Genomic DNA, 23,201 nt, shown 5'->3' on the forward strand with positions numbered 1-23,201 from the left:
CCTTGATAAGCCTTTGTGGCTAGATCAACCCAACTCGCGTCACCATGGGGGTAGGTTTTCCATGCGCAACATCCTCCCATGCACAACGTCATCCTGGAGCCCTCCAGCTCATACACGTCTAGGTTCAAGAGAACGAGAAGGCATTGCGCTACATAGGCCAATTGGACGAAGCGCGATGCACCGCACGTTGGGCCGATGTCCCTGAACTAGCAAGGAAGATCGAGAAGCATGCGCCACACCGCCGCTGTACGATTTGCCCATTGTTTAATCCTCCAACACGGTGCTGACATCTCCAGGCCTCGCCCTTACTGCAAGATCAGAGGCTCGGATAGGCACATACAGCGCCCAAAGACCCTCCACTTCGGCGTCTACCTCCTCGGCCAACCTCTCCAAAATAATACCTCCATTGCTCACAGCCATCGAAGAAGAAGCGGATTACCCCCAGGACGCCTTCCAGGCCACGATTTGTCTAGGTTGGCTACACTTTGTTTTGGATGAACCAGGGCTGGCAGTGGCGAGGCTTCCAAAAGACTTCTCTGCAGCTATCTTGAAACTGTCCAGTGACAGTCATGCGCTTGGAGGTTGGACACAAGTGTGTATTGTAAAAGGCGCGTATATCAAAGGTAGGGACTCTAGGATCATGAAGCCCCACTTTGCCTTCGAGGAACTCGATTGACAATTGTAGGATTCTCGCAGGAGAAAACCTCTGCCGTACAGGACGCCTTGAAAACCTACAGCTCGGTCTTTCCATTTCTACTGTCCCTGACTTCCTTGAATTCCACCTCTGCGCAGTTCCGGCTGTGGACCGAGCGATTGTTAGGACGAGCTTGCTTGCTAGTGGACCAGTCGAGTCCCGAGATACATGACATAGATTCGGCACAATCATTGAAAACCTTTCGAATATGGCAACGGTTATGGGACAGCTTAGCTGGTTCAGGGGCAAGTGGTTCGGAGGCAGGGAAATCTCGCCGCCTCGTTTGGAAAGCGTATTATGATACGCTATCTACGCTTTTACAGCGGGGTCACTCCTATGGGCCAACGCCCACTAATCTAGAACCCCGCAAGTACGATTCTTCGGAGAAGCTTGATCAGCATCTGAACTCCAGGCTACAACAGCGATCGGAGTTAAAACGAGTAGAAGCTATATATGAGGGACTAATCCTGAAAGAGACACAATTTCCGAAGGCCAGCGAGAATAACTATGAGATTGAGCAGTGGGTTGACGCAGTCATAAGCAATTGGCGAGTGCTTTGTGGACCTGGCTGGCAGGATGAAGAACTAGGTGAAGGTGGCAAAGGCGCTGTTGGGCGAGGTGTCCTCGATGTAAGTCTTCGAAGAGGCCAATTCAGACCATCACTGACCTATGGAAACAAAGATTCTCTATCGCGCAGCTACAAAAACTTTCCACTCTACGCAAATTCTGCGACACCTATTCAATGTACATGCATCTCTGGCTGAGTTCGATCTCTCTTTCAAGGCATACGACTCATATGTTGAGATTGTCACGAGAGGCAAGGATCGCGCCGAAAAGAGTGGAGAAGACGAAGCCAGTATGGATGATGATGACACAATACTACGCACTTCTGCGGAAGCCATTAGGATGCTTTGTCGGTTTGGTTCGCGGGACGAGGCTGAGAAAGCCCTACATATTGGTCAGAATATCGACAGGTGGCTGAAACAACACACACCTTCGATTTCCTTCCTCAGTCCTACTCCAACCGATAAAGATGTGGCCAGAGATTCCGAGGAACCTACCAAATACCAACTCCATCCCAGGACACTAGCGGTTGCGTACCGTGCTATTGGCATATCTCAAGCACATTGGGCCCTCTGGACATACGAAGCTGGTTCCAGAACCAGCCTCCAGAAGCAAGCTATTCACTATCTTCGAAAGTCACTGGAACCCAAGTTTCAAGATCCGCACAATCTCGAAACTCTCTACGCACTCGGTCTAGCCCTTGCTGAGACGCGGGATATTACTGGAGCGCTCAAGATTGTCAAACGAGCCCTGTCTCGTGCCACAAAGCTCGACTCATCCATCAGTATAGATGGCGTGATTTCAGATGGACCACCAAATGCAACCGCTCCGTTCCTACGAGAGCGGAAACTCATTCCTTTGTGGCATCTCCTCTCCCTACTTCTCGCTGCTCGTTCAGACTTCAGCACCGCAGCCAAGACCTGCGAAGCTGCATTCGAACAGTTCGAGAATCCAACAATTCTATTTGGTAAAGGAGATGATTCGAAAGAATATCGGAGTGACCATTTGAATGCAAAGGAAAAGCACACCAGAACGCCCCAAGCGATTGTGGACCAGATGGAAACGTATGAAAAGGTTGGCATTATCGAGATAAAAATGACGCAATTGGCATTACTCGAAGTCCTCGAAAACTCCCACACAGCTGTTGATGAGAGCGATGAGCTGCTTGGGTTGTATGCTCGACTGTTCGGTGACCCTTCAGAGGACCAGACGAAACGACACCTTCACACCGCAACTCCCGCTCCCCCGATGACTTCATCTGCTACTATCAAAGGCAGCATATTCCGGTCGAGATCGACGCGGAAGAACGCAGAAGCAGGGGCCGCCATCGCAAGAGAAACGTCTGAAAACGGCTCAAGGCCATCAACTGTGGCTACGCAGAGGACTGTGGCTACGCAGGCAACCGCAGCACCGACCATTCAAGTCACGGACGAAAATGGCTCAGAGAAGGCCAACGGTCATCGTCACAAACTCCATCTTAAGCATGACCACAAGCATGACCACGACCAAGCGGCGCCGAAGAGGAGTGGAAGCGTCAAGCTGCAGAAGCGGAGCGCTGGGAGTCTGCGAAGGCAGTCACAAGGCGAAGAGGACAGGACAAATGAACAGTACGAGCTTGACGGCGCTCCAAATGGGAAGCCTCATCGCAACAACTCTCTGCGAGAGAAGACAACTCATCGTCCATCGATGTCTAGCTCAATCAGGAAATCGGCTGAGATCCCAGATCGACCCCTACATCCAGTGGCACACAATGCACCAAATACCGTGCAACCTCCACCAGTAGGGCATGCTAAGCAACCGCCTCACCAGGACAATAGGCTACCAGCACCATTTCCTGACCCGAACTATACACCTCCGGATCCACGCTTTTCTATATTACAAGAACGCCGACAAAGGGTTTCGTTGTTGGTCAAGGTCTGGCTGTTCATTTCTGGTCTCTATACGAGGTCCGCAATGTATGAAGATGCTAAAGGAGCTATAAGAGAAGCAGCCAAGCTTGTCCAAAGCCTCGAGTATGAAGTAGCTCAAGAGTCGTCAAGTTCGAAAGCCTTTGCAAACCAGGGCTGGGGTGGAGGTAAGAGTGTAGAGGAGTTGTGGGGAGATACTTGGGCGAGTGTAAGTGAAAATTCACGCGAGCAAGGACTGACTGCCTCTGACACATCTCTAGCAAGGTGAAATGCTTCAAGCACAAGACTCTCCACACGAGGCAAGAGTTGAGTACGAGAAGGCGCTCTCGCATTTCCCAGATCACCCGACCGCAATAGTAGGATTATCGAACATCCTTTTGGACATCTTTAGCCAAGTTACACCCGCCGATCGAACTCCAATTTCGAATTTAGCTTCGCCATTGACATCTCCTTCTGTACCGGTAATATCCACAACGGAGGTCGATACAAAGAAGACGCTTCTCGTATCCACAGCGCCTTCCGCTGAGAATCAAGTCTCTGCTCCCGAGCTTTACAGGCTCGCCGCTCGCGATCGAGCTCATGGCTTGCTCTCAACGCTCACCAAGCTTGGCTCTGGATGGGACTATTCCGAAGCTTGGCTTGCTCTTGCCCGGGCATACGAAGAATGTGGGCAGATCGAAAAAGCAAAAGAGGTATTGTGGTGGTGTGTTGAGCTTGAAGATTCGCATCCAGTGAGAGAGTGGAGTAGCGTTGGTGTGGGCAAGTTTGTTTTATAACCCAAGTTGAGTGCATGAGGTTCCTTTGAGGGAGAGCGGAGATACCCAACATACATATTCGTTTGGATCAATGCATACATGGCTTCAATGGCATTTTTGAGACTGAAGTCGCTTCGTTTGGTTTTTGTCGCATATGTCATTTCTTGCTTATTCAGAGTCCCCAATACCGTCAATCTAAATCCCCCTCCAAATCACGCCAAGCCTAACGCAGAGTTAGGTCGTTGGCCTCTGCCTGTAGGGTGCTTCAATCTCTCCGGCAAAGAACAGCTTCGCCAAATCTTGGCGGTGAAAGACAGGCTCCAGTCATGCATCGCTTTGGCCATGCACGGGCCAACTGGGGTAAAATTGGTGATTGTCATCACTGAATCTATTGTGCGTCTCTGAATAGGGCACAATAGTGAGTCCATCAACAACAAGAAGCTGTCTCTGCGTTGCTTGTCTCACAGGCCAAAGCCACGACAATGATGGGAGCACCTTCACTTCACTATATTATGGAACAATTAGACCCCAAAGCCTCTTTAAAAGGGACCGCTTGACCTGTCTTCTTCTTACAACAATTCCACTCTCCGTCAGCACTACCAACACTAAATACAACTCCAGACTCGAAGATGGATTTTGCTACCCCTGAAGAAGCGGGCGTGCGTCATTGGCTTCAAACCGTCCCAAGCCCATTTCATTCTCCCGACGAATTCGGCAGAAGTCGTTGCGTCAGCCCATCCACTCCGCCTGCTCATCCGACCGACGAAGATCTTTCTGCAAGTTACTCAAACACAACGGATCGAGGCTTGTTCGACCGAACAGTCTCCACCACGCTCTATGCCTCCCCCGCGTCTTCGGCAACCAGCCTGTCCGATTATCGAAGCTGCGTTGCATCCGTCAAATCAACACCATGCAAACCCCATGAGGCCCTTGCATCTAGCGTCAACACTGGTCCCGGCAAAGACGGTTTCTCAGTCCATTTCGATCAGGACGAAGAGTGCGACTCTCCTGCTGCTGGTTCCGAGGCTCAACCCGAGGTTGTTCGCGAAGAGGAATGCTATCCCAACCTCAACAACGCAACAACCAATAATCCGAAGACTCTCAGGGTCATATTGGTGACGTCATGCTTGCATTGCGTCCTCGCGAAGCTCCCCTGCTCTCGCACTTTACCGGCGTGCTCGCGCTGCGTACGGAATGGCAGGTTGTGTCTGCCCCAGCGACGGAGGATGAACACAGAGTTGGTGAGGGGAGATACTATCGGCAATGTCCTTCCCATCCCTTTCTATCTTCCGGACGACGACGCAGAGACTCGTGGCAGGAAGGTGGCGCTATATGATGAGGTGAGTGATACACCCTGCGCAGAGCTCTTTTCATTGTGATCGCTTTGACTGACTGCAATCTTAGTTGATGAGTTTCTGGAAAGCTGAACAAGATAAGAAGAACTGGGTCTTGCCGACCGAAGGCAGACTCGGCGGGTTCCCAGGACGTTGGTGGGTGAAGCGCGAGCCTCGCCACCCTGGTGAGGGCACTGGAACTGTTACTTATCAAGCCGTTCGTACTCGGAGGCCGGGATGAGCAAATAATCGGACGGGAATTGGAAACACAGCATTGGATCGGTTGGGGAGGCATCTAGACATCACATTCATCCAGAAACCGGAGTGGCCAAGCAGTGAACCGGATTCAAACTGACGGTGATTGGATGGACTGGACACGCCGCTGGATGGCTGGAGTTTAGGACTTTATTCTATGCGGAGCAGCGTTCGAGAGTAGGGCCACATATTTAGGATATCTGGAGGGCCGACGGGCGGTTATATGAGCTCTCTAGAAATCTCAAATAGGCCACCTACTTAGTTAATATTGCAGAGCGACATAATCAAACCTTTTTTAATGAACATTGCACTTGACCTTGTCACTGGCATTGGCGACTGCGCTCGGATTACATGAAAGCATTAATCAGAGCTCAGATTCTTTTCTTCTACATTTCATGCCATCAAGCTGATGCTGAATTTGATTCTCTGAAGGGCTGGCCTCGACGCTGACTAGCTCGGGGATATTAGCAAGCGCTTCGATGACTTCAGCCCAGACTTTCCGCCTTAACCCTTCTCCTTCGGTTCCAGATACTAATGGTGCTGGCCTGGATTAAAATAAGTTGGTATATTGTCGAAGAGTGAGGAAGACTATGAACTTACGGCCTGATCTCGTCATGCTGCCAGAATCTCCCATGAGCCTTTTTCCCCAAAGTGACCCCACTAACCAGAGATCTTGCACCCTGCTCTGTGGTTCTCAATAACACAGCATTTATAATGCTTTTCATCATCCGCATCCCTAGTCCATCATACCCTCGACTAAGATCTGACTTCGCAGCGCCAGGGCAGACCGAAGTGACAAGCACCTCAAGCTCACCGTCCTCCAATCGAGCCAACATAGCTAAGCTCTGCATGACATACATCGCGAAGAGCTTGGATGTCTTGTACTGCACACTCGCGTCGTAACCCTTGTCATCGTTGTATGCCGCCATGATTTTCTCCTTCACTCTCCTTTCTTCAGGGATCTGGATCGTCTCATGATTCCCAGACGTCACGATCTCCAACACCGGCAATACTCCACTCTTTCTTCTCGCCTTCTTCAACACCGGAAGCAGCAACAGTCCCAACAACGCCGTCGAAACCACATTAACCTGCAGCGTCTCCTCCAACCCATACCTCGACATCTCATATTTTACCTTATAAACCCCCGCATTCAGCACTGCGACATCCAACCTCTGCAGCTCCGCAGCTCTCGTCGCAAACCTCACCATGCTCCTATAGTCGCACATATCAAGCTGCCATGGCTCTGCCTTTCCTTTGACTCCGGTCCGCTGCTCGATGAGCTCTTTAGCGCGCCCGCCCTTGGTCAGATCCCGCACGCCCAGAATCACGCGGTCTGCTCCCAGCGCGACGAATTTGGTCGCGGCTTCGAATCCCAGGCCTGTGTTGGCGCCTGTGATGAGGATGTTTTTGCCGGCGAAGGAGGTGGTGGGGTTGGTGGGGGCTGTCCAGGCCTGAGTGAGGAAGCGGAGAGTGCGGGAGGCCATGGGGGAAAGTGCTGACGCTTAAGAAAGTATGGTATTGGAGGTCTGAGTTGAGGTTTGATCGATAGGTGGTAGCTGTTCTTTCATATGTGAGAGTATCGAGGTTAGGGTTTATAAATGCCGATACGTCCGATCGAGCATTCTGGGATTGTGGCCTATCAGCGTTAGAGCACGGTTATTTCGGTTATCATAGCTAACATCCTAGTTTAGGTTCTATTTTAGAGTACTTAAGAGGAGCTTCGGATAGAAAGTGGTCCAGAAAGCAGGCTCTAGATAATATCGGTGTCGACTTTTGGAAAATCTGCATGAAGGGCCAACCAGCTGGCATCAGAGACGGCGCCAACTCCAACTCGGACGTAGCCATCCTTGACAGAAAGATCTTTAACTACCAGTAGACCGTATATCTCAAAAGTCGGGGTAACGTAGAGGAAAACAGCAGCTATGACGAGGAAAAATACTGGTTTGGTTGAGTCGATGAAGTCGCGGCCATCGTCGAACAGGGCCCACCCAGATGGGTCATTATCCAACGCGGCAATGTAGCGGCCACTCCAGTGATTTGCCCTTGCCCGGAGAGGCGTGAAGCTTTCTTCGTCATCAAAACTTTTCGCGAAATATCGACTTATCTCTATCCGTTGTGCTCGCACACTCAGCCTGCCCGTGGTCTTGTTAAGTCCTAAAATCTCGCAAGCTGGCGAGAACTGAACACAGTCTTTGCCGGTGACTACTTCGCGGAATCTGAACCAAAGCTCGTAGGGGCATGACGCCCATGACCACGACGGCAGATTGGTGAGCATCTTTCCAAGCATTTTTGGGCTCCAAAGAAGGTGCTCGGGCAAGTCGCTTTCCCATGTGCCGAAGGAGTAGAAGGTACTGGCAGGTTTTAATTTCGCAAATTTCCTTGCCAGGCCTTCCAACGAGACGAGCCGATCCGTCTGGTGCGTGAACTTCCGACTCGAGTGCTCTTGTATGATGCTTCCCCACTGGTTGCTCCAGTCGCGGAGACCAAGGCCTCTTCCGACAATAACAAATCTCGTCTCATCTTCGGCTCGTGATTGACAGACCCAAGCCATTCCATTCTCCATGAAATGAACTATTCTTCGTGATAGGATCCACTCTTGAGTGGCCCAACCTCTGGTTGAAAGGGTGGTATCCATCGGATCTAGTGCCTTCATAAAGGGCTCCTGCCTCCACTCAATGCCGATATGGTAATCTCCAAGCAATTCGTCACCACTGGCAGAGTCCTTTTCAAGAAAGGAGAGCTGAGTTGAAGGCGTGTGGATCCTAGAATAATCTCTTTGGAGGAATAAGCCCAGCGTAGAATCCACAGCGGACGAAGCAGCGAGGGTCAGCACTGCTCTTTCATAGATGGTTCCCATGTCCTGAGATTCAGCAAGCCATTCGTTTTCATCATTTTGGACGATACATAGCGAGTCAATCCAGAGATAACGGAGCCCGGGCGCTTTCGTAACCTTGACAGCGTGGACAAAGGTCTTGGGCATCGAAGAGAGCGGTATGCCACGCATGCGATCGTTCAGGGTGTCTCTTGTAGTTTTCAAAGGGTGATTTTCGGGAATTCCCCAACAATGACTGAGCGCAACCCATTTTCCGTCTGGATATCCGGCTGTATCAACGAGGCGCGGTTCGACGTCGGAGAGCGGAAGTCCTAAGTCAAGAAGTCGATGCGGCAGTTTGTGAAGTTCATCTGCATAAATCGTTTCGCCGGAGATCGTCTTCATGCATTGTGAATGGTTATGCTGACAGCTCTGAAACCAGCTTTTTATAAGATCAAACGCTTCCGGAGACTCAGAGGTTTGCAATGGTTTACGATACGATATATACTGGTTCAGTTTTGGGGACGTATCTTAAACGTTTTAGCAACGGTATAGAGACTGATGAGGAAGCTGACCTCTTGAGTGATGTATTTGTAGCCTTGTATAGACTACTTTACGCTCCTTGTCAGTTAGCTCGGCTACTGGTCACTTCCACAACAGTTGAAGGTGACCGAGCGTGAAGGATGTGGATGTCGTCGCGTTTAGATCGTCTTCCTTCCAAAGCATCAAAAATAGAGGGTCCCGGCTAGAACGAAGTTGGTCAAGGATGCGATGAAACAAGATGCTGCCTTTACCTCGTCTAATGCTTTCCAGTATCTTGGCCAGGGGTTCTCTTGAGTGGTCAAATGGCCGTCCTCGTTCCCGGAACGAATCCAGTATGCACGCAATTCGAAGTATCTCACACAATGGGCATGTCTCTGCTGATGAAACGAGGTCGCAGGTCATACTGTGATGCTGAATGACATTAGATGGAAGGCGGTCCTCTGGCTGTAAATCCTCTGGAGAAATAAATCTCTGTCCGTCGATGTAGGCATCACGATCTGTGGGCCGCGGTGGCCCACGTGGCCAGAACGCGTCAGTCGTCGGCCTCTCTTCTTCCTTCTTATCAAATGCGAGTAAGAAAGCTGACAATTGCTCCGCGGTCGACTGGCATACGTCGCAGAGTACCTTACGATCTGCAATTGCCGAGGAGATGGCGGCCATATGCTCGCGACTTGATGACTCGTCAAACTGAAAGTACTGCTTGTGTACTGCCCTTGAATACTGATTCTCCGCGGCGAGCGTAGCCATTCGACCAAGCCTTGATGATTCCAATGAAGTCTCGAATATTTCAGATAGGATACTAGGAGCGACAACGGCACCGTCATCAGAAGAATTCATGTACGCATTTCGCACTGCTATGATTTCTCTGTTAAGACCGGCTCTGATGTCTTTCGACAGATTGCGGATGACAGAGTCTTGGAAAACTTCAGCCTCGACGGCTTCAGCAAAGCAGTTAGAAACACGTGAAACCTCCATCTGAGGATGTTAAGTCATAGTCGGAGTAATTGGGAGCAAGGCTCTAGCCGTCCAGGCATTAGATGTGTATGCGAGAAGAAGAGACGAGTTCAAGACGGTAGTAGGCATAACTTAAGGCTGGCGGCTGCCTCAAAAGCGCGCTAAGTAGCCCTGTCTAAGCACGTGATATTCCATTTCAGCCTCGCCCAACTCAAATCTGTCTCCCGATGCAGGAGACCCAATTTAGCCCATGAGTAGAGAAAGTCTTTAAAAGTCACTTTTGATTGCATCTCTGTACGGGTTCCTTCCTGAATGCATTATATAACGGTGTACTCCACTGTATCACTCTTTCGAGAATGGTAACGGTGGTTTGCCGTATTCACCACAGCGTATTGGAATGGCGGTCGCTTTAAGGGTAGTTCGTGAATTCAGATTGAGATACTGTACAGTATCCTAGAGATACATGAATTAATGTGCATGAATGAAGTGCGTTTATGAAGATGCCCGAGAAATACTTTTCAAAATCGCGTGTTGGGGGCGGGGAAGCCGCCTTAGGTATCCTTGCACGTCTCTGAACTTCAGTGAATCAACTCAACCTCCACCCACGCGCTTTTTGTGTCAACTTCTGAGGAACTGTTCCTCCAACGATCCCAAGTCATCATCTCAATTCACTCGAAAGAGTTTGGAAGCATGCAAAGGCTGATAGTGCGCAATCTATAAGGCTGTGCCGGAAATGAGGCTTCTACATTCAGAAACGTGGGAATTGCGAGAATTTGCCAACCTACCAGAGCATGCTATACTTTCGCACAGATGGGAGGATGAGGATGTTACCTTTCAAGACCTGCAATCCTGGAGAATGTTAACCTTGTACGCTCAAGAAAAGTAGGCTGGAAGAAGATTGAGCGCTGCTGTGAGCAAGCGACTAAAGACGGCATCCAGTGGATATGGGTCGACACTTGCTGCATCGACAAAAGCAGCAGTGCTGAGCTATCCGAAGCCATCAACTCTATGTACAAATGGTACGCAAATGCGAGCAGGTGCTACGCCTATCTAGCAGACGTTTCTAGGACCACTTCAGAAGAAGACAGCCATGAATCAATACAGGGAAGTAAATGGTTCTGCAGGGGTTGGACCTTACAAGAGCTATTGGCTCCCAAACACATGATACTGTACGGATCCGATTGGTGCAAGCTGGGAACCAGAGAAGAGTTAAGCTACGACATTTCTGTTGCTACTGGCATCCACGAGCCGGCGCTTCGGGGTTCCCAAGAAGAGCTAGGCAAGTATAGCGTTGCGCAGAGGATGTCCTGGGCATCGAGAAGAGAAACTACAAGACCAGAGGATATGGCGTACTGTCTTCTTGGACTCTTCAACGTCAATATGCCGCTCTTGTATGGCGAAGGTGGCAAGAACGCTTTCATAAGGCTTCAGGAGGAAATTATGAAGAATTCTGATGACCACACTTTATTCGCTTGGACTGTGCCAGTTGAAAGACTCAACACCCTTGAAGCGAGCAAGCTAGTAGGACTCCTAGCTGAAGATCCGGTGTACTTTCGGTCTTCCGAAGATGTACTCTCTTTCCGGCGCTGGGATATCAGCGATCCTTTCTCTATGACAAACAAAGGACTCAGGATCACAGTACCATTGGCTGCCATCCCAGGATCTTCCGAAAACTGGACAGCGTACCTCGACTGTCACAAGATCAAAGATGGGCATCGGTTTGCTGTTGGTGTTACGCTTAAACAGCTCGCGTCCGGCGGGGACCAGTTTGCAAGGGTAGATCGAGAGATACTAGAGATCCCATTGAGCTTGGAAAATGAAGTGTCAGAGGCGAGACGCGAAATTTACATTCGGAAAGACATCATTGAACCGAGTGTAGCTTATACGGCTACAGATGTGCGGCGGCCGCAGGAATTCCGTATCGTTCAGACACCGGAATCGCACAGTCTTATAAAGAGCCATGGATGCGTTGCGGACATAACGGATCCGTTGAGGCTACTGGCACCTCCTAAACCTCCGAAAACGACCTGGTATTGGGTGGACCCACATTCGTGGGCGAATTGGCATGTGGCCTGCCATTTCGAGGCTAGAGCAGACGGTACGGAGTCGCAAACCTCAAATTTCAATATTGTTCTAGGTTATGACGGAAAAGCATCAAGGTCTTGGTGCATGATCGAACAACACAGCCGCCAGCAACTGCAAGACATATGGGACGAAGTACGCTACAGCGAGTGGGATGTAGTTTCCAAAGCTATGCCGGATAAGTCAAATGTGGTTGAAGTCAGACTAGAGCCCTCTACTGAGAAATCCGGCATCGTTGAAGTAAAGATACGGTGCAGACACGATGAAGACAATACCGCCGAAACGGCATCCCAGAGGAGCACAGACCCGTTTTCTATCATCTCCTTGACAGTCGATGTCGCTTATATCTGTGCTGAGCTTGTCAAGTACTTGAAAGACATCAACGGGGCTTCCGCACCAGTACACGAGGATATAGAGCTATCTATTCAAGTGTTTGAAATGCTTGATGCTGTTAATAAAGCAGTCCGAATTGTATTCCGAAAGGAGATATCGTCGTCGGAGCCATTTTCGCCAGATCTATTATGGGTCCAGATTGAGGGAAGTTTGAGAAACTGTCGCAGAGACATGGAAAAGCTAAGATTGTTAGCTGAAGAGACATATGGCGAGGCAGACCAAGATGATACGGGAACTTCGGATTGGCTTATGAAGGCGAGGAAGGCATTGTGGGGGGAGACTTACCTCAAGCAATGTCGCAACAGTCTTTCGACATATTATAGGAGTCTCCATCATGCTTTAGACTCTACAAAGTTGTAAGCTCGCTTTCTTCTCCTTCTTTGCTACATGCTAATTGATGCAGTCCGGATTCCCAAGGCTCTAATGGGAACCCTTTTCAATCGTTCATCCAAATCCCGCGAGCAATTCAAAAAGCCCGGTCACAGCTTTCCACTTTGCAATACGTCGCTAGGCAATCTGGAGAGAGTCATACTCAAGATGATAAGGCTGACTTCCTCACGAGTCCTAAGTTGCACACGTACTCTGGTATACCTCGACCAATAAGCTCGATATTCACAGGACAAAAGGATCATTTAGAGAGATTAAAGAATTACTTTCTGGAAACTCCAGAATCCGGTGAGATTGCAAACCACCAGAAACGATTTGTTGTTTACGGGATTGGCGGATCTGGTAAAACGCAATTCTGCATCAAATTAGCTACAGAGAATCGCGATCGGTGAGCTTCGCTACTTTGCGGGTTTGTCTAAAAGCCTTTGCTAACATGTTTCACTCAACAGATACTGGGGAGTATTTTGGATCGACATGAGTTCTCCGAAAAGAGCAACAACAACCTACGCCGAAATTGCCAAGATCGCAGGAGTTGAGCCTACTATGAATGCAGTTACGCATTGGCTATCAAATCTGGAGCGACAGTGGCTGCTTATAATCGATGATGTGGACGGTCCGCAGACTCGGCTAGAAGATTTTTTCCCAAAGGGTAGCCGAGGCCACGTTCTTGTGACAACGAGAAACCCCGAATATAAGAGATATGGCAATGTTGGTTGCCGATTCTTCGCATTCCAAGGCCTGGATGCAGATGATGCGACCGTCCTGCTACTGAGAGCTGCTGACCTACCCGAACCATGGGATGAAAACTTGAGAACGACTGCACTGGAAATTACAGAGGCTCTGGGCTACCATGCTCTTGCCATGACTCAAGCTGGAACGGCAGTTTCGACCGGTTTGTCTTCTTTGAAGGACTATCTTGCGTACAATGCGAGAAGCTTTCACAGAACTCAAGGAAGAAGGGCTGAGCTTGATCGAACCGTCGATGGTGACGTCTACGCAAGCTTCGAAATTATCTACTCCGCTCTCAAAATCAAAGCCAGGGACACTGAGGAAGCGAGAGATGCAGTTCAGCTATTCAACATTTTCGCTTTTTTCCACCACGAAAATATCCAGTTCGACATCCTTGCGAGATCCGTCAAAAATCGGAAACTGGAACAGGAACACGAAGTGCGAGAGAGGGAGAAGGAAAGATCGAGGGTAATCCATAATGGAAAAGAGAGCTGGTCGAGTTCTTTTCGAAGGTTTCCAGTCCAGCTTCTTCGAATCCTACGAGAAGACCGTGGCCCTTCGGTATTACCTGCCGCTATCCGTGATGCTCGCAACGCCGTTCAATTTGATCAGGATTGGCTGCAATATGAGGATCGTCTCCGAGCGGCGTTGAAATCGCTGGTCCAGATGTCCTTGATTGTCCGCAATGACTCCAAAGATGATGAGAGCTATTCCATGCATCCACTTGTTCACGCATGGGCCAGGGAAAGACATTGGATGAACCTCGGAAAACAGGCATTGTGGTCAGAAGCAGCCGCAACAACATTATCCTACTCGCTTCTCCTCCCACCACTGCCCCTGGGCGACTCCTCAAGTGAAGAGGCGTACCGGGCAGCCATTTTCCCCCATATAGACCACGTCTTGAAATGCCAACGGTCAATCAACAGTCAGATAAACAAGAAGAAGATGGTAGCTTTACCTCGGCGGCCTTGGTTAATTCTACCGTCACCCGGTCATTGACCCGCAGTCTTGCTATCATGTACGTCAAATTTAGTATTGCCTACGTCGACTTCGGACGCTGGTCCGAGGCCGAAGAACTCCAGGTCCAAGTACAGGACTTCTTGCTATCGGTGTTGGGGATTGAGCATGTGAGCACCCGTCGGATTATACTTGCTCATGCAAAGACATTGCGCGAGCTGGGCCGTACCGATGAAGCGGAAAAACTTCAGCTTCAAGTCCTCGACGCCTGTAAAAGGAGATCCAAGGTGGATCACCACGAAGTCCTAGTTGTGAAAGAAGCTTTAGCAGAGACGCTGTCTGAACAGTTTGAATACAGCGAAGCAGTCAGGCTCCAGAAGGACGTTATATCTGGGTTCGAAAAGCTATACGGACGGAAACATGAAGATACTTTAACTGCAATCAGCAACTTAGGCATGACGGTCATGCGTTCTCGCGCCGATTTTATTGCTGCGCAAAAATACAATTCCGAAGCTCTGAAGGGCATGGAAGAGCTTCTGGGCCCTACTCATCTCAAAACATTGATTGCGAAGGAGAGGCTTGCGGTCATAGCTACCTACCTCGAGAAAGATCTGGATCACGCATTGGAGCTGATAAATGAGGTGTGTGAAGAAAGAGAGAAGAGATTGGGAAATGAACATCCGTATACGCTCTTGGCCATGGCCATCAAAGGCCGTACCAAGCGTGCGCTGGGCGACCTGAATGGTGCCGAAATGCTCCTAAGAAGTAGTATCGCAGTCATGGATAGAACTCTAGGACGGCGCCATCAAGTCACTCTTAGAGGACAGTACGAGTTGGCTATGGTTTGTAGACGGCAGGGAAATCTAGAAGAGACGGAACGCAATTTGCCTGATGTGATTGAGCTTTCTCCAGGTAATCAGATCTTGGTGCTAGAAGCCATGTATGAACTGTTTGTGTGCTACAAATTACAGGGGAGGAAGAAGGAATGTCTAGATATTGCTGAGAAGGCGATTCAAGGATTTGAGATGATAAATCCTACAAAAGAGCCTCCTCTAGCCAGAAAGATAAGAGAGGAACGCCGCGAGCTTGTGGGAGAGACGGAAAGATTAATCGATGTATGATGGGCACTGCAACATCACTGTTCGTCTTTTCCACCTCCTCTCATTCCTCCCCCTCTCTTACTCACCAACTACCTCCCAGGGCGTCTACGGCGGCGTCGTAGCCAACGGCAACAGCAACATCCTCGACCTCCCCAACATTAATAAGACCGCCTTCCGCAGCATCCAGCCTAACCCGACGGCGTCTTGAGTTTTGGCAGCCGTCCACACGCTACTGTACTAGCGCATCCCTAGCGACATTCCTCAGCTTGCATGCGTCACCTTCCAGCTCAACAGGGTTCCTTCTCTCAGCTGAGCTGGCTCCTCTACGCCTATATATACCCACCCTCCTACATAGCAATATACCAGAGTTCTCATCACTTTTCACCAGCTGCCAGATGGTCCACAACTTATTATCAATGCGGCTCACCAGGTCTCCTGCGCCACGAATATGGCCCGGACGGTACTTTTGTGAAGTCAGAATCAGAAATCCTCGAGTCCGACGGATACTAAGTACCTACAAGTGCTGAATGGATCGGGAAGTCTGGCGGGACTACTGCTGACCAGCAAGAAAGTCAACGAGGAAGTTAGCTCCATTATGTGGAACGAACTTGAATTCCGTTTCCAGGACGGACATTATCCTTACTCCGGCAATGTTGCAGAACTCGAGCGTTTCGTGAGCAGCGTTTCCCAGCACAATCTTTCAGCGATCCGCAAGGTCGTCATCCACGGCAGTCCGAGGATGATGCTGAACTTCTTCGAGCGGGCAACAACAGGCAAAGAGTCAGACCGCATTCGAATCGGTGGCTCAGCTCCCCGCAAACTTTCGCGGGGTCTTGAGTTGGAAGTTCGATTGCCTCACCGTCCGTACTACAATCGACGGTGGGACTATGGCTCGGACTGGGATCTGAAGCTCGATTGCTGGCGGGAGGTCGTCGGTACCGTGTTGTGGATGGGCCGGCGTACTCTGGCACACTTCGATAATGTGAAGCTGGCGGGCTGCCTCAGCCCAGCTGTGCGTGAAATGTATCTTCAATTGTTGGACGACATCAAGCACGGGCGACGCACACAGATTCGCGATGTCGATCTCAAGGGGACTTGCCAATTTGTAGGGTTTAACCATGCCGAGTGCCCTCGACGCGCTTGCATCGAGGTTTGGTGCGTGTGCCAAGGTGTTGCAAAGCCTCAAGACCAGGAAGGGTAGGTACGGACCTAGAATATCGAGTTTGAGATTGCGAGGTTGGGAAATGGTTGTGGTTTTGGGGTCGAGGCGTTTCTCTAGGAGTATTTTTCTGAGTACTAGATATGGAATTGTACAATGTGCTCTAATGTAGGGACTCGAAACAATGTGGTGTTGTAATCGATCAAATTTTCCCAAGTAAGACTGTGCATCTGGAGCTCGTGATCTATATCTCCTTTGTTCTTTGCGGACGGGACCTCTGCGTCTAGCTTTTGGAAGCCAAATTCATGAAGTTACTTTAACGAGTAGAAAATACCGGAGACTGGTTCGAGGCTGGTAAAAGTAAACCGACAGCTGCATATGCAGTGATTTGTGGCTTAGTTAATTATGTGTCTGTTACTAATTCGGACTTGACGTGGTCTCCGGCTGGTGATTGCTGGCGGAATCACCAGAAGTTGTCAAGTAGATTGAATTGAACATGAGTTTATATTGAAGTGAATACGTGAGTTTATATACGTGATAACTTGTAGAGTAACGTGACGTTGGAGTAGCTACGTAGTTCGGAGCCGTACGGAAGCTGACCCTGTATATACGTACTTCATACATAGGAAGGTGTATAGATCTACACGAATCGACGATGTAGACCCGGAGTTTGTACCGAGCCTATAGTTTGTATAGATCTTCATAAGGATCTACACGTCAAAGCTTTTGCGAGGCCATGAAGGCCATAGCCGTCTGTCAGCTGGCATATCCGATTCGTCGGCTGAAAATCAGTGCTTGCGAACATGATATATTGGATGCCTTTTGAGCAAAGAAAGGAACGATACTCACAATCAAGCAAACCTGGTAACACAACTCCGGGTCTACCAAACGCACTTCACCACTCACCATTTGCGCACCCAACCTTATCGCCTTGTAGAAAGCCTACATTCATCCCTATCGAGATCCATATCCCCTCAACAACCTTTCCCCCAAAATGTCCACCCACTCCCGTTCTACGTCCCCGTTTCCCTCGCGCACACCGTACTCCTCCTCTCAAACGTCCAAATGCAAATCTTGGCCCGCTTCCCGCAAGATATCCAGACATCCTACCTCGCCGAGATCCAAAATGTACTAAATTTCTCTCGGTCCTAGATCGTCGAAGCCACGATCATCCAGCAAGCTGAGCAGCGAAGAGTAATTCATCAGAGTGCCACTAATCGTGCACCACACTCTCCCCGTTATCCCCCGGCCAAACATCGAAAGTTCGCCGTCACTCCATTGGTTCGGCATGGGCCTCTTCAGCACGCATGGCCTTATCGCCAACGAACCGACCGATGTCGACGTCTCCTATCGCTCACAGGAAGATGCGGTTGTGGGAAGGCTCCTGCATTATTTTGCTATGATTAGTGCTCAGCGCTATCCTAGGGACTGTGTGTGGGCATTGAAGACATATAGACCAACGGTATTTGCCCATGAAATTGCCACTATGTCGGAACTGTCGGATCCTCATCGAAAGGTAAGATATATATTAGATAAAACATCAGTGTAGATTATGATTGATGAGACCTTTCCACCTCGAGCGTACATATCTACAAACCCCGAAAATCTCTCTTCATCAAACCACTTTTACTTTTCTTCATCTCTTACCCCTCTCACCCCATCGTCTCCTTAAGCACTCGGCATCGCACTCGTCAACAACCAAGCGCCCCCCCCGGCTCCGTATGATTTATTTGTATGACTATGGAACAGTCACGTTTGCTCTTCCGAAGCGGTGGGCTCTTGCAAGCAAAGCCGGCGGAACAGGATGTCATCAACCCAGGAGGGCCAGACTGCGCGTTTAATGGGAAGATGAGCCCCTACTACGAACTAATCGACTTGAATCGGGGATTCTATCTCTTCAGCACGTCCGGCCATCTCCAGTACGTCGAAGCGCTGGAGGGAAAAGCAAGAGCAGTCGAAGAGCGGATCAAAATGTCGGACACGGCCACGGAACTACGCAAGATTTGTGAGCAAATGGGCAGCGACATTTCACACGTGGTTGGCTCCAAAGGGTTGGACGCACTTGACAGCTCTGCAGCCGCCACCACTGTGGAGGTGGAAGTGCTAGAACGGGCTCTCGCCGAGCTGTCTATCGCAGTCCGTACATCACCATTGCCACAACATCCAATCTAATGATACAGGTCGTGAAGCTAGAAGATAGAAAGAAAGAAAGACTTGGACACGGAAGAGCTGAAGTTGGGTAAGATTGTGGAAGCAGACGCGGATTTGAGGGCCGAGATTAAGAGCCTCGAAGTGGCAAACGCGAGGAGGGAAGAGGAATGGCGAGAGCAGGTTGACAGGCGTGATGGTGCAAAGGAGCGCATCACGCTTTTGTACCACTATCAAATCCGCGATAATGTCAAGCTAATGGGCGAACATGTCCATTTGATAAAACAGAGACGAGTAGCCCGGCGGAGGCTTCGGCAACACCGCCAGACAGTGTTCAAGCTACACAATGAGACCAGGGACCAGTCTCACGCCGTCGAGGATCTCCAAGAGCAATTGAGGATGCAGGGGGCCGTGTCGCAGAAGCAAGAGCAGGCTATCGAAACCAAGGATACCACCATTGGCGAGCTTCGACGTGAGCTTGGGAGCAAGAACGTGGAGATTTGACCACAAAAGGAGGCTGAAAAAGCCCTGGAAGCCACTATTAGTAAGATAGGACGCAGGGTCAATGCGAGGGATGCTGAGATTCAGCGGCAGAAGAACGCTCTGCATCAAGCCATTGTCTCGCTCGAGGAAACATTTGGACCCGTGCTGGGATGGTTATAACTGGGGATGATACGCCTATTCACCTGAGTCACCTCTACAAGGATGAAACTCTGAGAGGAGGAGGAGATATATGGCATAATGGACACCGAATTTAGAAACTATTATACTGCAATAGGCCGGAGTGTTCCCTGTCAATTAGAAGTAGAGGATAACTCGGCCCTGCCTTGACAACACGTCTAGCCAAGGCTGCCACAAGTCGTGAAAGACGACAGAGAAAACTAATTACAGAAAATGTGGTGTGGACTCACCGTGCTCCCATCGTTGTGAGACCAACAAGAACCACATGCTGAATCCCCTCGCATTCAGGTACTTGACTAGATCCGAAGAGGCGAGGCAGCTTGGTTGAAGTTCCCCAAGCACGATCTTGTCTTTCAAGGCACCCTACCCTCTCAGCGGTGTTAGCGTCTCCGGGATGGAGAAGTTGAGCGTGTGAGAATCTGCCTTTACTGTCTGCATGATCCGTCAAATCATCAGCATTAATTCAACCTAAAGCTTTAGTCGCGGCGCCATTCTTACCCCTAAAACTCCCTTCTCCTCTAACCCACGAGCCTACTGCGCCAGCTTATTATACGGACTCACAAACGCGTTGTTATTCAAATTAAAGATAATTCGTGGCCGGATGACACGGCTCTAATCCAATTCGCCGGAACTTCCCCTTCTCGTCCACCTCGAAAAGTACCGCGGCGTCCTTGTTGAGCTTGCCGAATGGGGGATCGGACGATGTGTGTCGTGAGTTGTTGACCTCGTCGTTCGCCGACAAGGCCGACTCCAAGAGCTTGTCGTCAATCTTCTTGTCGCCCAGCAGCTTTTCCCCCAGATTCTTGTGCACAGGGTATTGAACATAGAATGGCTGGTCCGCCTTGGCCGTTGTGGCATATGCCAGACTGCTTTCTCGAGACACAATCCCAAATCAAGAACTCCGTGTGATAGTACCTCCTATGACAGCAAGCGAGCTGGTGACGACGCTAAAGAAGCGTTTGGCCAATAGCAGTGCTCGAACATAAATTCATTTTCACGCTAACCCGCATTTGGAAACATGTTTTTCTTGCTCTGCCCTCCACACTTTTCTGCGCGGACTTCAGACGATACTGGATCGGGAAATCGCATATGTGACGTCAGCATCTTGTTCACTTGCATGTGACGATGTATCAAGCACGCAAAGATGGCGTGGGGTACTCTGCGGGCGTCTAGGGGGTCTGGGGGACGTGGTGTGGGCTACGTACACACCGTGTCTAATAAAAACTCCTTCACGCGGTCAAATCTGTCGATCTTTGTAACTAAAGCGAACAACAGGTGCCAGGAGACCTCTGCGAGACGTGCCACTTTGCGTATACCCGACGTCTAACAAATTTCTCTCTTACGCGGTCAATTCCGTAACTATTTGCACTTCGAAGAGACAATGGGTGCTGGGAAGCAACTACAAAATGCCACACCCCGCGTCTAGCTCAAATATTTTCACGCGGTTCAATCCGTAAGAACTTGCACTTCAACGGCGCAAAGTGGGACCTCAGCGGGCTTTGCGTGCTTTCCTCCAGACTGTGCGAAGATGCGTTAGAAGTTGTTACGAGATTGACTGCGTGAGAGCTGGGTTGATAGACGCAGCGTAGCCACGTCGTGGTCTATGACACGCCGACATAGCGGTCAGATAGCACAAATACTCCCCGATCTGACGGCGACCACATCAATTGAGAGGACACAGTCCCATCACAGTCCCCTCCACCCCCTCAGCCATCCCCACAAACCTCACACCACCAGCATATCACCATCCAACCTGTCACATACAAAAAAACATATATATTACATCTAAAACGCCCCTCTTCCCTACCTCTTCCCCACTTTCACATCTCCTCTCCCTCCGACTCCGGCTCCGGCGCAACATGCACCTCCCACAACCCACTCAAATCACTCTCCGCATCCTCAGCCTTCCCCAAGGGCCCATCCTCACTCGTAACTCCACTCGCCAACACCCCCCTCCTTCTCCCATCCCTCACAAACCTCAAGAAATCATGACTCGCGTTCACGTACGCATCCAGCGCCAGCCGCTCGTTTAGTCGTGTTCCCGTCACGAGACGGAAAATGAGGGGCTGCAGGATTGGCGCGTCGGTAATGGAGGAGTGGGCGGTGTGCAGCAGGGTTAGGAACCAGGCGTGCACGCCACGGTCGAGGACGGACTGCGCGACGGCCTTGACAACGGCAAAGTGCGGTCGGCCGTAGAAGGAGGCCGGGGAGGAGGTCCACGAGCCGGAGTTGATGATTAGGGTGGGGACGGTGATGTCGGAGTTTAGGGGGCCGGATTCTTTTCCACTGGTGGCAGTTGGCGTTAGTATGAGGGACGGTAGGTAGGGATGTAACAACTTACGGGTCGAACATGATCGCTGACCGGACTGGTAAACTCTTCGAGGGCGCATCGCGGAGGGTTTGGAGCTACGTTTCCAAGATCAGAAAGTTGTCCACGGACGTCAAGTGATGACTGCTGAGAAGAAGACTTACAGCAAGCGTAGCACCATACGAATGTCCCACAATCGTCACACTTTCCACATCCAACCTACCCTGCCACTCCGCAAAACTCCATCCCTCACGCCTCGGGTTTTCTCTGAGCACTCGCTCTCCCTCCCCATCATCAATCGCCCGGAGCACCCGAATCGTCTCTTCCACCTCCGCTTCCCGAAACGCAAGTTGAGCGGCTTTAAAGCCGTCGGCTGTTATGGGTGGATCGGACCTACAAATTATAACATTAGCGACCAACCGCAAAAAGAACGACTTGAACGTGACAACGAGAAGGGCCAATATACACTATATCATCCATATTAATATGCAGAATATCCCTCTCCTTCCCATCCGCCGTCATCACCACACTCCCCGGCCCACTCCCATCTCGATGCTCAATAGCCGCCACCACATACCCACGACTCGCCAACTCCCCACAGTAATGCGAGTAGCTCGTCCGCATCCCCGCCATGCCGTGCGAGAACACAATCACCGGCAGCCCGGCGCTTTCTTTGAGTAACGGGCTCGTCACCACGCTCCCATCTTTCAACCCCCCGAGCTCGTGCTCGAGGCGGGACAGAATGGGGGCATCCGCATGTGCGGGAATCGTGGTTGCGCCGGCAAAGAGCCACAACCCGAAGGTGAAAACGCGGTGAAGGATGGAGGAGGAAATGTGCGCGAGGCGGGCGTAGCCGGAGGCGACGAGGGAGAGGGGGCGGGGGACCCAGTAGTGTTTTGGCGGCCAGTGGACATGCCCGGGGTTTGGTGTCGCGGGGTAGAAGAGGGTGAAGAAGACGGATTCGAGCTACGGGTACTTAGTGAGCAAGGATTCGTTCATCTAAGAAAAGCATTGGAGTTTATGCTGCGAAATGTGAAGGACATCACGTGTAGTTTTAATGAAAAGATGATGAGATATAAGAGATGAATTCGCGACGAACCTTCAACGCTATCTCCCCCCCGTCCTTCAACACCGCGGGATGCAGTACCCGCGTCTCGCAATCCGCTTCTACATCGATAATTCCGACCTGATGCGGGCCGGAGTACGACGGCAGCGGGTTACAGAGCGGCAACATTTTGATGACAAAAAGAGAAACGATGGCGCTGAAGATTAGCACCACAGAGACATTTCTCCAGGACCGGCGGCCAAAGGGACGGATCATGCTTCAAGAACGTGGGTCATGGAAAGTATGGAATGGGGAAGGAGGTTGTTGGAGTTGGAAAGGCACGAGAGGGTCTATGATGGATGGGATGCAGCAAGATCGATGGCAGGGGTGTTCT

The 23,201-nt window shown here is 50.4% G+C and overlaps 9 protein-coding genes across 9 annotated transcripts; 5 read left to right on the forward strand and 4 right to left on the reverse strand.

The window, feature by feature from the left end:
- Positions 1–44: 44 nt before the first annotated feature.
- On the forward strand, positions 45–3,941 carry BDZ99DRAFT_487697 (uncharacterized protein; the record flags this gene model as incomplete). The annotated part of the gene is made up of 7 exons (XM_033722854.1): positions 45–50; positions 123–246; positions 297–623; positions 686–1,064; positions 1,107–1,323; positions 1,376–3,373; positions 3,426–3,941. The coding sequence occupies 7 exons, from the start codon at positions 45–47 to the stop codon at positions 3,939–3,941; spliced, it is 3,567 nt and encodes a 1,188-aa protein (XP_033577927.1).
- Positions 3,942–4,245: 304 nt separating this feature from the next.
- On the forward strand, positions 4,246–5,814 carry BDZ99DRAFT_292206 (uncharacterized protein). Its single transcript, XM_033714105.1, has 2 exons — positions 4,246–5,260; positions 5,325–5,814. Exons 1-2 carry the CDS (start codon positions 4,550–4,552, stop codon positions 5,493–5,495), a joined length of 882 nt encoding a protein of 293 aa, XP_033577928.1. The 5' UTR covers positions 4,246–4,549; the 3' UTR covers positions 5,496–5,814.
- Positions 5,815–5,873: 59 nt separating this feature from the next.
- BDZ99DRAFT_441635 (short-chain dehydrogenase/reductase family protein-like protein) lies at positions 5,874–7,091 on the reverse strand (the record flags this gene model as incomplete). The annotated part of the gene is made up of 2 exons (XM_033717776.1): positions 6,110–7,091; positions 5,874–6,054 (listed from the first exon to the last, which is right to left on the reverse strand). The coding sequence occupies exons 1-2, from the start codon at positions 6,991–6,993 to the stop codon at positions 5,874–5,876; spliced, it is 1,065 nt and encodes a 354-aa protein (XP_033577929.1). The 5' UTR covers positions 6,994–7,091.
- A 98-nt stretch (positions 7,092–7,189) lies between these two features.
- Positions 7,190–8,840, reverse strand: BDZ99DRAFT_462254 (HET-domain-containing protein). Its single transcript, XM_033719808.1, has one exon. The coding sequence runs from the start codon at positions 8,724–8,726 to the stop codon at positions 7,260–7,262; it is 1,467 nt and encodes a 488-aa protein (XP_033577930.1). The 5' UTR covers positions 8,727–8,840; the 3' UTR covers positions 7,190–7,259.
- Positions 8,841–8,966: 126 nt separating this feature from the next.
- Positions 8,967–9,839, reverse strand: BDZ99DRAFT_519635 (uncharacterized protein; the record flags this gene model as incomplete). The annotated part of the gene is made up of 1 exon (XM_033725433.1): positions 8,967–9,839. The coding sequence occupies one exon, from the start codon at positions 9,837–9,839 to the stop codon at positions 8,967–8,969; it is 873 nt and encodes a 290-aa protein (XP_033577931.1).
- Positions 9,840–10,712: 873 nt separating this feature from the next.
- BDZ99DRAFT_570249 (uncharacterized protein) lies at positions 10,713–15,841 on the forward strand. The gene is made up of 5 exons (XM_033727968.1): positions 10,713–12,649; positions 12,697–13,068; positions 13,130–14,380; positions 14,443–15,481; positions 15,567–15,841. The coding sequence occupies exons 1-5, from the start codon at positions 10,827–10,829 to the stop codon at positions 15,672–15,674; spliced, it is 4,593 nt and encodes a 1,530-aa protein (XP_033577932.1). The 5' UTR covers positions 10,713–10,826; the 3' UTR covers positions 15,675–15,841.
- A 53-nt stretch (positions 15,842–15,894) lies between these two features.
- On the forward strand, positions 15,895–16,828 carry BDZ99DRAFT_570250 (uncharacterized protein). Its single transcript, XM_033727970.1, has one exon. The coding sequence runs from the start codon at positions 16,062–16,064 to the stop codon at positions 16,665–16,667; it is 606 nt and encodes a 201-aa protein (XP_033577933.1). The 5' UTR covers positions 15,895–16,061; the 3' UTR covers positions 16,668–16,828.
- A 1,085-nt stretch (positions 16,829–17,913) lies between these two features.
- Positions 17,914–19,277, forward strand: BDZ99DRAFT_519638 (uncharacterized protein; the record flags this gene model as incomplete). The annotated part of the gene is made up of 3 exons (XM_033725434.1): positions 17,914–18,141; positions 18,375–18,761; positions 18,819–19,277. 3 exons carry the CDS (start codon positions 17,914–17,916, stop codon positions 19,275–19,277), a joined length of 1,074 nt encoding a protein of 357 aa, XP_033577934.1.
- A 1,997-nt stretch (positions 19,278–21,274) lies between these two features.
- BDZ99DRAFT_487700 (alpha/beta-hydrolase) lies at positions 21,275–23,083 on the reverse strand (the record flags this gene model as incomplete). Its single annotated transcript, XM_033722855.1, has 5 exons — positions 21,275–21,740; positions 21,796–21,860; positions 21,927–22,155; positions 22,229–22,728; positions 22,862–23,083. The coding sequence occupies 5 exons, from the start codon at positions 23,081–23,083 to the stop codon at positions 21,275–21,277; spliced, it is 1,482 nt and encodes a 493-aa protein (XP_033577935.1).
- Positions 23,084–23,201: the final 118 nt, after the last annotated feature.

This window comes from Mytilinidion resinicola (genome assembly GCF_010093595.1).
Source record: "Mytilinidion resinicola strain CBS 304.34 unplaced genomic scaffold BDZ99scaffold_8, whole genome shotgun sequence".
Classification (NCBI taxonomy): domain Eukaryota; kingdom Fungi; phylum Ascomycota; class Dothideomycetes; order Mytilinidiales; family Mytilinidiaceae; genus Mytilinidion; species Mytilinidion resinicola.